At 44.5% G+C, this 16,964-nt stretch overlaps 1 protein-coding gene across 1 annotated transcript in view; it reads right to left on the reverse strand.

Annotated features, from left to right (window-relative positions):
• Window positions 1-16,964, reverse strand: part of Spata16 (spermatogenesis associated 16) — a 254,089-nt gene that overhangs the window by 32,959 nt on the left and 204,166 nt on the right. Inside the window, exons 6-8 of the mRNA XM_041659524.1 lie at window positions 11,938-12,084; window positions 10,430-10,542; window positions 1,606-1,770 (exon numbers count right to left, since the gene is read on the reverse strand). Of these exons, the coding sequence (XP_041515458.1) occupies window positions 1,606-1,770; window positions 10,430-10,542; window positions 11,938-12,084 (425 nt within the window). The remainder of the gene's footprint in view (window positions 1-1,605; window positions 1,771-10,429; window positions 10,543-11,937; window positions 12,085-16,964) is intronic.

Genomic DNA, 16,964 nt, shown 5'->3' on the forward strand with positions numbered 1-16,964 from the left:
ATCGGGGTTGTAACCACACATCTATTTGACTGTGTCTGTCTATCATCTATCAATATGTCTGCCCATCTATCTTTCCAAATTTTGAGAGTGTATACAGTATGAAATCATCCCATGAAATACCATTTTCTAAAGCATAAGCTACTGCAAAAATTATACATCAGGAAGGCATTTCAGTGATGTTGGTTTTGAGCCCTTTGTACACATTTGGAAATATAAGCATTTCTTGGGGGAGGGAACCCCAAAGGGGTGTGGCTCAAGAGACTTACAAGCAGAGAATTCCTCTCGATTTTTTTTACTTCTGTCTTGAATATTCTTTTTTCGGAAGACAGGGTCAAGATTTTCCTTTCCAGATTAACATTTCCTTTGCTTCTCTTATCGTACAGAAGCACTAATCATCTAAAATTGGTTATAATATGCCCTTTGAAAGCACCACACTTAGCACACTGTTGAATGCCTCACGGATGGCAGGATGAACATAGCGCTTTTAAAAGCCATTCTTCTGCACGCCGCCATGATGGGTCAGATGGTATTAGCCTGTTTTGACTTACAGATTCCGTGAACAGCAGGCTTCTTTCATGGGGTTCATCTTTAGTATGCACTGCGTTATTACTGGGCTTGGTAGACTGTTTTATAACATTACACTGAATATCAGTATTTATTTAACAAACTTTAAAAAAAAACTCTAGATAAATTTATAAATACTAGAAGCTCATTTCTTGGTTACATCTGTAAAAGCTCAAAGAGGGAGGGTTCCTTTAGTTATCTGAAAATTACAGGTAATCAGCTTGGGCTGTTCTCATCCTTGTGCTGTGAATTCAATTCAAGTCTATAATTAGTTTTAGCTACTCTCAATTAAAGCTTCAAAGGAAAGAGCCCTTCCCTAGGACACATTAGGCTCTCCCAACCTCTCCTTGAATGGGCAGCACACTGTTCAATAATTACTTTTCAAATGAGGTGGTATGATTTCTAATATTAATTATGAGTAGAATACACACATCTGTTTGAAGATTGTTTCTAAACTGTTTCTTTAAGTAGTTTTTGACTTGGTCTATGCGAGAATAAAATGTCTGCTTTTCTGAATGTATTTAGTTTAAAAAAATCCACACATACACACACACACACACACACACACACACACACACACACGAAAGAAAATAAGACTTTTCTCTCAAATGAACTTTTACTGAGTCTTTCACTATGTGTGCCGCCTCCTCCACTGTGTATGGTAACCTGCAGGGGACCTACACTTAGGGACATTTTGTAGGGTGGTGTTTTTATACAGGTAAGTGTTTTGCTCTCCTGCCTATGTTTTTACATATTACAAGGTTCTTGTTATATAGAAAGGGAGAAAGGAGAGAAAGAAAGAAAGAAAGAAAGGGAGAGAAAGAGAGGGAGGGAGGGAGGAAGGGAAGGAGGGAGACAGGAAAAGGAAAGTGATCATGGAGCTCCAGACTACTCCCATCTCCCAGGGTCTCCATCTGAATGCGGGACGAGGCCCTGTCGCCCTTCAGACACCATCTATAACCACAAGCCTTTTCAGCCCCTATCCGTCTTCTGCTAGCTTGGGGCCTGTGAAAGCTTAAACAAAGAGAAACAAATACTTACCAATTCTGCCTCCTGTTGACTGATGTCCTGGAGATAAGGGACGGTTGCCAGCTCTGCCATTGCTTGATTGATCACCTGGGCCTGCTCCTTCACTCTCTGCAGCCGGCTGAGGAGGCTGGCGTAGTGCAACTTCTCCATTACACCTGAGCAGGCGTGGAAATTTCCCTAGTCTCACAGGGAAGAAGGCATGTTTCAGAACGAGAGCTCTCTGGGTCTGAAGTCAAGGATGGGACGAAATATATTGTCTGTCTGTCTGTCTGTCTGTCTCTCTCTCTCTCTCTCTCTCTCCCTGACTGGTCTGGAATTCTCTATATCACCTAGGCTGGTCTTGAATTCACACAGCTATCTAACTACCTCTGCTGGGATGAAAGGCATGCACCGCCTGACCTGGCTCATTTACGTCTTTTGAAAGCAACAGAACCCAGTGCATTCTATCACTTGAGAAATGGCCTCTGCATTTTTTCAAGGAGGTGGCTATACATGAAAGGCAGTTCTTAGTAGGGCTGTTGAGATGGGTTCTCCAGTTGCCTTGCCTTAGGAAAGGAGGCTGTTGGGAAAAACCAGGACTGAGAGTTAACCTGGGCTCCCCTAGCTGTCCTCTGACAGGCCCATGGCTTTCTACAGGTGCTGTGTGTCACAGCATTGTACCAGCCAATAAGAGTTTACCTCTTCTCTTAGTTATGTCAGTTTTTTATGCAAGTTGAATCACTAGCTCTGCCCTTATCTGTCGGTTCTCCCTGGGCCCTTACAAGGTTCGCGCTAGCTCCTAGGACTACTTCAGCAACTGACACGAACCATCTTGTAGTAGACTGCAGTGTGCTCTTGTAAAGTGCTTGTCCCTTATGAATACACAGGTGTCTCTTACGAAGATGGGGCTACTTAGGATGAGGTGGCCTCTTATGCATTTGTCACTGACAGGCCCAGAAGAGAGGTTGAACACAGACTGCCATGCTTGAGAGGAGAGGCAGAGCATATGATAACCCCCCCCAGATTTCTCTTCAGGAAAGATATATGGGGGGCACATTATGGTCAAAATTTAAAGGCCTGGGTGTTAGCTGGGTTCTGAAGTCGTTTGGCAACTAGAGCTAGGGACAGCAAGGCTGGTGATGACTAGCCTTCCTTATCTTTCATGCAGGACTCCTGGACCAGCTACGGCAGAGCCCCTGGGCCAGTCCGTTAAGAAGATGGTTCACACTGCCTTCACCCTTCTCAGGGAATCCATGGATTTGCTGCATGGCCCTCGACATTAGGATGATGTAGGCACCTGCCCAAATCTCCAGGCATCTCAAGCAGGAGTTTAAGAAGACATCATGTCCTTTCTGCTTCCTACCTGAGAGGGACTGTTCTAGTTGGTGAATCTGTATCAGACGGTTCCCTGAAAAAAGACATGGGATTTCTTTCTAAAGGAGATTTTTCCTCTGAAGAGAAAGCCATTGTTGGAAATCAGTACCACCGAGAGATCAGCTGAACTTCAATTTGAGATTAGGAAGTGACACACTGAAATGTCAGGCCGGCTCTGTGGCTGACAGCAAGCCCGTGAGACTGGCCTCTCTTAGAATCTGCCAAAGCGACGAAGGTTAGGCAGGCCCGCCCTCTGACTTTCCTCCTCCCTGATGGCCACCTGTGGGGTCCAAGCTGACTTTCCTCCTCCCTGATGGCCACCTGTGTGGTCCAAGGGATGCCCTCCACTTTTACTTATTGTTTCTGATTAGTTGTTTATACGGAAATCTACCACCTTCCAGGAGTGATGCTTCCGCAGGGTGGGCTTGAGATCCCTCGTCTGAAGCGATCAGAGAGCCAGCCACCATTCAGCTGTGGTGTGTCCCTGAACAGTGGCATTTTTTCTCGAAAGAACAATGGCTTCCTTTGTCCTTCTTAGGGGAAACAATGGGCCTATTGCAGAGAAACGCGGAACTGACTCAACATCAGGGAGCAGAATCCGCTGCAGCTTGCTCGGGAACATAATCTATTAGTGTAATTTTCCAAAACATCAGGAAAATAAAAATAGTTGAAGGCAACAGTGCTTTGTTAGCCCGATTGCTGGGTGCATAACAAAACAGGAAGTTCTCCATATGAATGAGACCCTGGGGAAAGAACCTACATGGATGCTAACAGTCACCCAGCCCTCCCCTCCCCACAACTGAATGCAGTTCTGGCTACCAGGAGGCTACAGATCAATGTCGTATATGTGCGAGACGAGAGCTTTTGAAAGACTGAGCGGAGAAAAGACGAACATCAATATCTGATGTCAGCAGGGGTGTTTTAATGTGGCTGCTTTAAGAAAAATCAAGGAAAGAGTGGAACATGAAGGAATTAGCCTAAACTTTTAGTGCTGGCAAAGCGAGTTAGCCCCCCTCCACCCTGTGAGACCTTAGGAGTGATCAAATGGTCCCTTAGTTTCTGGAAAGAGGGTAATAAAGTGGCTAAGATTGAAGCTAAAACCTCACCCGGGTGTGATGAAGGTTAGGCAAATAGCAAGTTCAAATGCAGGCTTCTGGAGGAGAATTGCCTGGATTTAGTAGCAATTATTGATAAATGCTGAGTAAATAAATGGTCCTGCATAATGCTAGGAGAGGCAGCTCCTGAAGTGTGGCGTGTATTTCCACTTGGCATGACATATAGGAACACTGTTTGCAAGCACAGAATGCATAGGAAGCGTATACTATTGTTCACCTCAAATGTGCACATGTAAATAGTTTAAAATCTTTTGTCTGGAAGAAATAAAAAGTAAAATTAACAAGGTATTAAAACATGGTTAGTTGCATCTTTTTTTTTTTCTCCAAGAGATTTAATTATTTAGATTCTTGAGCATTTAGCCAGGGAGCACAGACAGAGCAGAATGTTCAAGGCAGACAGCAGCCAATGAGGTTATCGAAGGGAGAAGAACATCCAGGGACCTTGAAGACCACTGGCCTTGAACTCATGCAGATCCACCGGCCTCTGCCTCCCAAGTGCTGGGATTAAAGGTGTGCTACACCATTGTCTGGCTAGGACTAAAATCTTGAGGATGGGGGATTAAAAAATAAAAGTCCTCACAGTAAGGATGCTGGGGTGTGAGCGGTTGACATTCAGCAGGATTGGAAGCCATGAGGAACATGATGACATGTTTGAATTTATAGTTTGTAAAGGAACAGAATGATCCTTGTTTATCCATGTGTTGTGTGCCTGGAAGAGCCATTTTTGGAGACAGGTAAATTAGGCCTATGTCAGAGTGTAGAGGACATCACAGTCTGAAACAGGACCCTCCCTCAGCCTGGAGGAAACCACCATCTTTGCTGTCTACCGCCCCTGCAAGAGGTTAAAGTCCATGTTTCCACGAAGCATTTTCAGTTAATTTTCTGATTTAATTTGATTTTTGTATTTTGGTGCTCAATCCAAGATTTACTTTATTTTTAATTCTGTGTATCTGTGCCATGATCCAACGGAGCCAGAACAGTCGGGAAAGTTGTTTATTGGTGGTTTGAGCTTTGAAACTGCACGATAGCTTAAAATAACACGAGGCACACTAACAGACTGCGTGATCATGAGAGGTTTTCCAAGCAAAACCTCCGGGCGCTTTGGTTTTGTGACCTGCTCTTGTGATGAAGACACGGGTGCTGCAATGTACACTCAGCCACACGAAGTTGGTGGGCGTGCGGACGAACCAAGGAGCCGGTTTCCGAGAGGATTCCGTAAAGCCTGGTGCCCATTTAATAAGGAAGGAACTCTTTCGTGGTGTTAAAGAAGATACAGAAGAATGTAATCTGAGAGATGACAAGACTGAAACCTTAGATGCTATGTAGGGATTAAGAAATTAAGGGAATTTTAAAACTATTCAATATTTATGTAGCTCAGTTTTTTTACATTTTCGTACAGAAACTTTAACGAAATGCAGCTCTGTAGGTGTTTCTGTGCGAGTTAACAAGTAAACAAGATCACTTCTCATCACTATCGGGGGTGAATTCTTTACAATTACACCCATTGGCCTGCCATTTAAGAGGGCTCTGCTCCCCGCATTTCCAAAACCATGATGAGTGGGCACTGACATGTGGAGAGATAGACAGATACTGGCGTGTCTGCAGTGTGGTTTAGATATCAGGACTGGGAAGAAAACATTTGTGCTGAGCGCACATTGTAGCCCCTGTCTCTTCATCACAAGAGTGGGTCACAAAACATCAAGATTACCATCAAGTGAAAAAGATCGTAAAAATTAAAAAACAATAGAGTCCAACTATGGAATAAACTTCCAAATTGTCTTATTAAAAAAACTTATAATGTATTAATAAAAGAATACTGGGAGAACTCATTCTAGCTTCTGTTTTGTGTTTAAACTTTGGTACCCTAGCTATGCGAATATGCATTATCACTTCAAGCTATGGATGGCTCCTCGTTGGTAAAGTGAGGGGCATTGTGAGGGCCCAATGAAATGATGGGAGGAGATGATTCGCACGAGCAGAGCACCATACGGGGACTTCTGGGCCGCACCTCCAAAGCAGTTGGTGCCGGCTTCTAAGCAGGGTTTCCCCATCTCACTTCAACAGTGTTTGGGCTAAGAAAATGTCCTGATTATGACAGGTGCAAGGATTTAACAGAAATCTTTAGGATTCTGTTTTGCTCACTTTATGTTTAATGTGACTCTATTGATGGTACATTGTTGTACTGTTTTTGTATATTTATTTCGTGAAGAACAAAAAATGTCCCCTTTGTTTTACTGTAGGGAAATTTAAAATTAGAACAACCAGTGAAAAATTCTGGAAGATTCTCTACGGTTATCGCGTTATTGCAGTTTAGTGCACTGTTGTGCCGGCTTTTCTCTTGATTAGAGATGCTGGATGGATGCCCCTTTTTTATAAGGGAGGTTAATATAGAATATGAGTAGGGAGAAATATCATGAGAATTCTTGGCTTTGTCTAAGTATTATTTTATCATTCACATATTTATCATCATTTATATGACAATGTCAGTGTGATAATGCTTCAAATTCATATGATAGTATTATGTCAAAGATTAATGCTGTTTTTGGGTCTCCTGCACTGTAATGAATGCTAAAGCTGTAATATATATTATTTTCATACTCCAGAGCTACTTACACTAAGGGACATTGTCTAAGCGTCTCTGGGCATATATGATGCAAAACACCCTTCTTAGCTGCTAGGATTGGATGTAAAGATGGACGCCCCCAATAGATGGCTTTTGCCTTAGCTGACAAGCAAAGTCATGTCTGAATCACTGTATTAAGAGTGACTGACAAACCCCTAGGCACTTCAGGACAGATGTTGCCCCGGCATCAGGTCACTCTCTTATGGTGGCAGTGTCTTGATGCTGGATCTTCATGGTCAGAGCCTGTGGTCGCTGAGACTGCAGGCCTGAGTCCAACTTTCCCATGGGTGGTTGAACTGTGCCAGGCCTGGAGAGGACCCCTCAAGTCCTGCCTATGCATGGGGAACTTAGCAAGTCAGTGACTGAAGGAAAAGGATTTGAGACCCATGGGACTCTAGCACTACCCTCGCAGTAAAAGAAAAATTGAAGTATGTAGGATGTCCAAGGAAAAAGAAAGACTAATGAAACAGCCCTTTTGTCCAACAAAACCCAGGCCAGTCTGAATAATTAAAATTTCTATGAATCTGAATGCTCAATACAGCGCTTGTGCACCTTGGGTGAAAGCCTGCCTCTAGGGCAAATACATAGACAACACAGTGTGAACTGATTCAAATGCACAGCATTTTATGTTTGAATCGATGCCAAGACACTGTGAACTTAAACACACCACTGAAAACTGCTTGTTAACAGCAGCAGGTGGGAATTCTTCCTAGTTACCAACTCATTGTCTGCTTCGTTAAATTACCTTTGTAGTCAGCTTTTCTCAGCCCTGCTTTAGGAAACCGAGCTGGGTAGACATGAGACAGGGAAGCCAGTGTTTGGAAGCCAATACCCGTTGTCTCAGAAAAACTTTAGACTCACTCACTTGGCTCCCATTAAGATAGTCTTCCCAGTGTTGTTTCCAACAGGAGTAAATACGGGGAACTCGGTGAGATGGACAGACAGAACAAGGCTGAGACCGACTGCACAGCAGAGCACCCTGCTGATTAGCCATCCAAATTTCTTTAATTCTGGTTAGGAGGTCTCGTTTTCAGATCCACAGAGAGTCTCCTATAAACTTCCAAGCAGTCACGGTACGCTTGGTGAGGTGAGAAGGAAAGCGTATGGACTCTGAGACAGTGCCTGACACTTGAACGGCCCAACCTGCACTCACACAGTGTAGTCCAAGCCAGCAGCAACCATGTCGTCCGCGTCTAAACAAGTGCTGAGCTAGGCAGATGTTGCCCCAGAGACAGAGCACAGACAGATGCCTCCCACTGTACCAACACCCGGGCCGCCAGGGTAGCCATGGCTAGAAGGGATCAACCAATGCTCAGGCAATGATGATTCTTGGTAGGGAATACTTTATTGCCTCAGTAACCTGGTGATGGCAGGGATGATGTGCGTGGATTTTCAGTTAGGATGGGAAGGTGTGTGTTTGTGTGTGTGTATGCATGCATGCATGTGTGTGTGTGCATGTGTGTATGCAAGGGATTATGCTAAAGGCTGAACTGCAGAAAAAGGTCCCAAATTTGTGGCCCTGCTAACGAGACTGTTGGGGACAGAAGCTGAGTCACTTCATGGTGCATACATTCAACCTCAAGTTCCGGTGTGAGCATGTTTGGTGATGGAGGAAGGTCATTGGTTAAATAAACTGCCTTGACCCTGATAGGTTAAAACATAGGTGGGTGAAGTAAACAGAACAGAATGCTGGGAGGAAGAGGAAGTGAGCTCAGACTCCACAGCTCTCCTCTCGGGAGCAGATGCCTGAGAGAGACGCCATGCCCCGCTCCCGGGCAGACACACGCCATGAAGCTCCGACCCAGGATGGACTAGGCTAGAATCTTCCCGGTAAGACCGGTTCTCACAGATTATTAGAGATGGGTTGATCAGGATATCAGAATTAGCCAGTAAGGGCTAGAGCTAAAGGACAAAGCAATGTTTAAATGAATACAGTTTGTGTGTTGTTATTTTGGGGCATAAGCTAGCCAGGCGGCTGGGGTGCCAGGGATGCAGCCCCGCCGCTCTATTACTACAGTTTGGAGATGAGCCCTGTGCATGAGGTGATAGGATAAAATGAGCTTATGAAGGTGGGGCCCTGTCCTGGTTGGTTCAGTTGTCAGTTTGGCACAACCAGCATTCACCCAGGCAAGCAGTCGCAACTGAGGAGCTGCCTAGGTCAAACTGGTCAGTGGCCATGTCTGCGGGGAATTGTCTTAGCTGTTCATTGATGTGAGGTCACAGTCCACTGTCGGCAGTTCCACACCACGACAGGTAGTCTTGGAACTTTATCAAAGGTGGGGGGGAGAGAGAAAGAGAAAGAGAAAGAGAGAGAGAGAGAGAGAGAGAGAGAGAGAGAGAGAGAGAGCAGAAACCAGTATGTAGCATTCTTGCCATCTTTGGTTCAGTTCCTGCCTGCACGTTCCTACCTTGAGTTCCTTCCCTGACTTCCCGCAGTAATAGACTGTAACTGAAAGTATAAGGTGATCTAAGTTCTCTTTTCCCCAAGTCGTCTTTGGTTATGGAGTTTCTCACGGCACGAAAAATCAGAATAGAGCAGCCACCACGGAGGGAGAGTGGCCTTGTAAAAATAGAGGCCTGAGCTCTTCTTCTGTCTCTCTCTGAGCCCTCTGGCGACACAGGGAAAAAATTCAGCTTTATGAGAATCAAGAGGAATGCCCTTCCCTGAGCCACAGTAGTCTGCTGCCTTGATCTTGGACAATTGCTCTGTGATTGTAGAAATGTCTACTGTTGAACCCACTGGCTCTATAGCATTTTGGCACAACAGCTCAAGCCAAATAAGAGAAATAGGGATTCCTTACTAGAAGAAATAGAGGGAGAACATGGTTGGAGAGAGCAGGGGCTGGCAGCACGGAAGTCCATGAAGAGCATGCTCTCTCAATTAAATCATGCAAACAGATTGGACATTTTATAACTTTTCTAAAATGCTGGGTGATGGTAGTGAGCAGGGAACTACTACAACGACCCTCTTGGCTCTCCTCCTACGAACATCAAATCAACAATGTAATACAAAAGCCACAAGAAGAAGATTCTTACAATTTCCAACTTAAGGCCTTTTGAAAAATATTAAAGGGGGGCAAATCTGCAGCCTTTTATAATGTATTAATGAAAAAGTCTCTATATTTCAGTACAATAGCATACAGTGTGTAAAAGGGCAGCCAGGAATTCAGGTCACACTTAGGACATGATAAAACACAGAACTGGAGGCAAAGCACACTCTCCCTGGAGTGGGGAAAGGGATTACGTCATTTACCTGAGGCCATACACAGCTCAGCAGCAATGTTTAGAGCGGCATCCTGCTTGAGATTGGGTGTGCAGGCACGAGCTCTGAGTTCCCGCGCAAGATAGTGAGGCGGTCCTGTGCAGTGGCTCAGTAAATGAAGTAGGGAAGGCACTATGATTGCTAACATTCTGTTATTGATTTGAAATGAGAAATCTCCAGCAGCCTTGGGGAGGAAGGCAGGGGGAGGGAGAGCTCTGCAAGGAGATATTGGTCTGACAACACTCAGGACCGCAGTATAGCCTGGGGACATGTGTGGGACCGGAAGAGGAATGGAGTCCTTAGCTAACACCAGTTTGCTTTTGTAAATGTGATTTCTGTGTGTGTGTCTTTCTAAGAAACAAAAGAAAACAACAACACCCCCCCCCCCAACTCAGCCCTTGCAATGTTGGCGCTTTCAGCTTTCTATGCGCTTAGGAACCCTGGGTGCTCACATACAGGACAAGAGACCCATCGGATACCCACATTCAGTTGTGTGCTGCGGATAAAGTCCAGGACTGGCAGGATTCGCTTCCCCACCGTCTCCATGAGTCTCACTGTATCTTCTCTGGTCAGCAGAGAGAAAGGCGTTTTATGTTCTAGAAATTGGAACAATAAATTTTTATACTTTTTTCCCCCAGAATTCCATTTCAGAATGCTTTCTTTTGTGAGCTATAGACAGATATTTCAATAATAAGAGATAGGAAATCTTTAGTATGGACACTAGTCCCACCCCCAGCCCATGTGTGTAATAATAAAAGCTCTCTGAGGAGAAAGGCAGAGGAGATGTCACCCTTTAGAAACTGACATTTACTCATTTTCTTGATCGAGAGATCTAAGAGACAACCTGTGACAATTTGTGTATCTCAGCAGAATATGTTTGCCTTGAATTGTGAGAAAATGTTGTCATAAGCATGTCTGATTCTTGTCTCGCCCCACTCAGGTATTCTTCAGGTGTGCAGACGCCATTGACTCTGAATGTGGCCCGAGGCAGAGATAAGCCCAGGGGGGCAGGTAGTGTGCCAGGCAGAATTCCAGTTCCAATTCTGTGGGCACCTCACAAGGCGCAAGCTCAGGCTAGTCATCATGTCAGTCTGTAAGTCTGAGATTTCAATTCCATGTAATTATTTTCTTGAAAATTTTAACTGAAATTGCTTAACACCATCAACTATATGCTCTTCAGATGACTTGGACTCCCGACTGATTGTCTGAGGAACGAGAGGAGCAGACGCTAATGCCCCAGCAGAGAGTCCAGGTGACCTGGAATTGACATGGGTACTTTCCATTTCATGTACAAGTCATTATGACCAATGGCTTCATATTTGCCCCTTAATGATGAAAGACTATATTCTTTATTTTTCTTTTTCCATTGTGTGTGTGTGACCTTTTCAGTTGGCATGTGTGTGTGTGAGCATACATGTGGGGGGCCAAGGTTGGAGGCAGGACTCATCCTCCATTGCCCTTCCACCCTATTGATTGAGACAGGGTCTCTCCGTCCTACCCGGAGTGTGCTAATGTGGCTGGTTTAGGTAGCCAGCTTGCTCTGGTGATCCCATCTCTGCCCTTCATGGCTAGAACTACACTAAGCTCCCCCCCCCCAGCATTTCTGTGGGATTCTGGGAATTGAGAAGTTAGTTCTTATGCCTCTTGAGCTAGTACTTCAATTGTTGAGTCCAGACCCCAGACCTGAAAGTCTGTAGTCTTGGTGGCTATGCCAGGCAGTGGTGATGATGGTGTCTGGATGGGATGCTAGGAAGGAGATGGTAAGCACTGCATGATAACGTCCAGAGTGTTCCCGGGGGGATTCTCTCCCGAAATCAGCATTTTATGTATTTTTAATCAACCCAGAAAGAAAATTAGAAAAACTAAAAGTGATCAAACATTTTTGTATATCCAGGCCCTTCTACAAGCTTGGTGTTGGGACACAGTCCCAGCCTTGTCCCAGTTTAGAAATGGGGACATTTCAAAATGTAACACATTGAGGTTCCAATCACCTGTGAAAGTGGGCAGCTTCCTGCTTGACACCTTTTCCAAAAACTTCCCATCTTCTTTGTTCTTGAACCCAAGTGTCAAGAGATACTGCTGAGGAGGAAAAGACGACCAGTCAGCTGTCTGGGGCAGTACGTGGAGTCCTTGGGTGTCTGCAAACGGCAGAGAAAGAAGCAGGAGTCTGGCTGGAGTTGCATCATTTTCAGGAATTGTGTTTAGAAAAGCGATAAATATAAACATTAAAGGCACAGAGTAAAATTATGTGCATCAGAAGCACAAGTGGCTAATATGTAAAATTGTACTCCATCATTTGTATTTTCCTGGTGATAATAAATACACACAAAGCACGGTAATAAGCCACGAGCAGATCCCACGGCCACCTTTCCCCATTCATAACAACGGGCATTCAGGAGCAGCTCATAGGAGGGGTTATTGTTCTCTGTGTGTTTGGTTTTGTATTCTAGCAGAAGACTACAGAAATAATGTTACATAAAAGGAAAGAGAAAAATAGCAAGGTGAGAATGAAAATGAGAGGTGCTGGGAAACCGGTTCTCTGCACGCACAGGAGCAGCCCTGGAGTTAGCAGCTCCTGCTACACAAAACACGGTTCAAAATGCATCAAAGTCTTCATGTAAGACTTGGAATTCTGAGACAACAAGAAGAGAAAAGGGGAAGCCCTTCAGGATGAGATACAGGTGAGGATTTTCTGCAGAGGACTCCAATAGCACAGGACATAACCTCCACGTCGACAAATGAGAAGGCGCAGAATGAAAAGGTTTCTGCAACGCAAAGGAACCAACAATGGTCGGAGTGAAGAGACAGCACACAGGATGGGAGAGCTCTTTGGTGAATGACAGGCATGGCTTATCCTGGTTGTATTGTCCCAGACCCCTTGCTCCTGTTCAGCTAAGTGTTTGCTTAGAAGCTGCTTATTTATTTAGGCATGGTCTCCCACATGGTCCACACTGACTTGGAACTCATGATCCTCCTGCCTCAGCCCCTGCCCTGCTGGGATTCTGAGTGCACCATCCCACTGGGTTCTGACGCCTGCAGTATTGGAAACTTGACTGTGGATCACACTCTCCCAACCCCGGAGCCCCTACTGTGTTTCCATGTGGCAGCTGCCCAGAGTCTCTCTCTTCCTGTTCCCATTTGTCAGGCTACAGTGGGTGAGAACCGGAGTAAGTTCTTGGTGATCTGTTGAACATACGTGTTAAATAGTTTAATATGTTCTGATTCTTCCATGAACTAAATATCATAAAATCCAAACCCAGGACAGAAACATACTGCACACGTTGTAGTCTTTCTTTGGTGCGGGATAATGGTCTATATTCTGTCAATCATGTTTTAAATAAATGCTGATTGGTCAGGCAGGAAGTATAGGCAGGAAAACCAGACAGGAAGTAGAGGTGGAGCAATAAGAATAGGAAAATTCTGGGAAGCAGGAAGCTCCCTTGACATTCCTGTCCAGACACTGAAGAAGCAGGATGTGACTTACCCCACTGAGAAAGGTACTGAGCCATGTAGCTAACATAGATAAGAATAATGGGTTAATATAAGCTACAAGAGCTAATAAGAAGCCTGAGCTAATGTGTCAATCAGTTTATAACCTAATGTAGACCTCTGTGTGATTTTCTTTGGGAATAAACAGCTGTGGGAACAGGGCGGGACAGAAACCCCAATGAACCTGGCCCTTCATGTTATATTTCTTGGGTGGTTGGGATCTTGATGAGGACTGGCGTTTACCTGACATTTCTGCGTCTCATGCTCTATTAAGATCTCTTTTTGCTCAACACACATGAGGGATAAGGTACGTCTTTTTGATAGCCTTGCAGATTATAAAACTGATCTTCAAGAGATTATATACAAGGGCTGGGGAGATGGCTCAGTTTTCTGGTAAGGTAAGGCATTTGCTGCGTAAGCAGGAGAACCAGAGTTTAAGCCTCAGCCTCAGCATTAAAAGAAAAAAAAAAAAGAACAAACCAAGTGCAGTAGTATGCGCCTACAGCCCCAGTGCTGGGGCAGAGAGACACAGGTCCTTAGGCCTGCTGGCCATCTGGCCACGTAGTTGAATAGGTTAACTGAGGGTTGGGTGAGAGATGTGGTCTCAAAAACTAAGGTGCGGTGTAATTTAGAAAGACAATGTCACTCGCTGACCTTTACCCTCAAGTGCATGTCTGCCACCCAAAAACAAGCACAACACAAAAATCAGTCTGTGAAATCCTCATGGCAGAGTGTCCCCGACAGATCTGATGGCACTGCTGGGGCCTGGAGTTTTTGCAGAGGAAGTAGAACACCTTGACATTCGGGGTTCCGGTTGTGCTAATGATGAAACAAAGTAGGCGCGTTAGGGCTTTATCGAGCAGGTAACAGGCAGGTGTGGAAGGGTTGGATGTCCTGCAAGATTTGCTGAGTGACGAGGAGACCAGTGTTACTATGGCAAGTGATTAGACAGACTAGAAAAATTAATCTGAACGCCAGAACCAACTTATTATAAAGCTGACAAAATTTAAGTATGTTTTGGCTCTTCTTGGTCCTATATTCATCTCTTCCAAGGTGCATTTGATTAATTATTAACTTCTAGGTAAAGTTTGGAAACGCGATTAGACCTTTAGCGTATGTTGTTAACTTTAGACAGGAATGGAAACGATTGCTCTTGGTTTTGTTTTTCCTTCCATTTATCTGCAGAGTAATCGCAGTCTGGGAATGCCTAGCTTGGCAGGTAGTCTATGACCCCACACGACAACACACTTCCCAAATGTGATGCTCATGCAACATTCATCTGAGTGGAATTGTCCTCAACTCTGCTCAAACCTGTGTGTCTGAAAGCTTGTGCTTCTGATGGAGAAGAAGGTTAATCATATTATATTGTCCTTTGGTAAAATTGATTTTAAGAAATGTCCCTTTTGCTCGTGTCATGTCAAGAATACTGGGAGAAAATAGGTTCTTTTAGTCTGTTCCTTTAGAGTATATCACCATTGGAGTTGAAATTAAAAAGCCTATAATAGAATTTATTATTAAAATTCAGCTTGCAGGTGTGACATAATTCTAAGTTTTTACCACACGAAAGTAGATTCTTAGAAAATACTATCAAAGAGGGACCATAAAGGTTACAGTTCTTGAAAAATTCTATTTTTCAAGCCCCTTTCCCCACCAGATGAAAGATAGCTAATGCTTAGCAAGAGGTTTAAGTAGTTGTTCATTAATCCAAATATAGTGTACGAGGGAGGGACGGCTAGCACAGCCTGATCAACTGGCGAAGTTCCTGAAGCTTTTTGATCTCTCAATTTCTGTTCTTTCCTTTTTAAAATTCTATTTCTGGTGTTTTGTGTCTGTTTGTCTCTCCCGTTTTTATATACTATGATGGTTAGTCTAGAGTTACCTGGGAGACAGGCCACTGGGCATGCCTTTGGAGGATTACCTTGTTTTTATTTGAGGTGGGGTGGTCTGCCTGCTGAGGGGGTCACTATTTCCTGACTGGGATCCTGGCCTGTGTAAGTGGGTAAAGGGAACTGAGCAGCGGCTAAATACATCCATCATCCTTAGCTTCCTGATCGTGGATTTCATGTGACCAGCTGCTTCAAGCCCCTGCTACCCCGACTTCACATTCTTGATAGACTGTGTCTTCGAACTGTGAGTTAGAATAAACCCTTTCCCCTTTACGTTGTCTTTGTCAGGGTATTTTATTTTATTCAGTGACAGGAAAAGAAACAAAGTGTGCTGCTTAGTATTTTGCTGATGTGACAAAGGCTGGAGAGTCATCTGAGAAGAAGGAGCCTCAGCTGAGAAAGTGGCTCCATCAGACTGGCCTGTGACTGATTGCTGATGTGGGAAGGCCCGGTGCTGCCACCCCTAGCCTGGTGGTCCTGAGCTATAGAAACAGGCTGAATAGGTCATAGGTCAAGCAGTATTCTTTCATAGCCTCTGCTTCTTCCAGCTCCTGCCTTGAGTTCCTGGCTTGGTTTCCCTTGATGATGGATAGGAACCTGTCAGCCACATCGGCCCCTTTCTTCCTGAGCTTTCTTTTGGTCATGGTGCTCATCATAGCAGTAGAACACCTACTGGGAGACTGAAACAGAAATGCTGAGTCTTTCTTCAGGGATTCCCCAAAGCTTCCTATGGCTCCGTGACATAGCATACATACATGCTTGGGAGGACTTCTCTAGTCTTGTGGGTTTCCTATTCATTCTAACTAAAACAGGGAAGATGAATGTTACAGTCTCATCTGAAAAATTTCACCAAATCTTAACGCATGTTTCCCAGTGACTGCTGGGACACTACTGTCTGCTCAGCATTCCAAAAGTTAACTCAAATGGAGCAAATTTGTTCCCCCAGTTGATGCCTTCCTCTTCACAGTGTCTTTTCTTCTGATGTTTGTCAAAGTTATGAGAGTAATGATTGTTCAAGCATGATATTCTTCCTCTGGATCAAATTTCAAGGCCATTATTGACTTGCATTTCCTAGATTCCTTGAAACTCAAATCATCAGAGTGCTGGCTGTACACCACCTTACTCTCCTTCCCTGCCACACTTCCACTGTCCTGGTTTCCCTCAGGAATCTCAGTGGTTCTTTCTCAGGTAATCCCAGATTCATTGCCCTCTCTCATAAATAATGTAAATGTTTCCTCTTTAAAAGGCATAGATGGAAGGTGAACAGCCCCCCGTACTCTAGAGACAGGTGGAGATAGAGTACAGACATAGATAATCAGGGTGTGGTGGGTTTTTCTTGAGCTCCCCATACTCTGGAGACAGGTGTAGAGTATAGTTTGAGGGCTGCAGAGCAAGGCCCAGTCTCCATCAACTTCAAGCAAAAACGTAAAATTTCTGTCTCGGTTTTATGGTTTTAATTTTGGTATAAATCTGCCATCACTTCCTCAGATTTCTCTACGTTGCACCAGCTTGTGTCTATCCTTCTTCTGAACTTCTGCTTGTGTCCCCAAGGGCACAAAGTCATTCTCTTCTTTCCCCCTTTGTCGGTTGTGTCTCACTCATCTCTCCTTGTCTGGAAGGCTTCCCTGACTATGTCAGGCATC

Source organism: Microtus oregoni, unplaced genomic scaffold, assembly GCF_018167655.1.
Source record: "Microtus oregoni isolate MIOR12 unplaced genomic scaffold, Mior012 000010F_ref0000083, whole genome shotgun sequence".
Taxonomy (NCBI): domain Eukaryota; kingdom Metazoa; phylum Chordata; class Mammalia; order Rodentia; family Cricetidae; genus Microtus; species Microtus oregoni.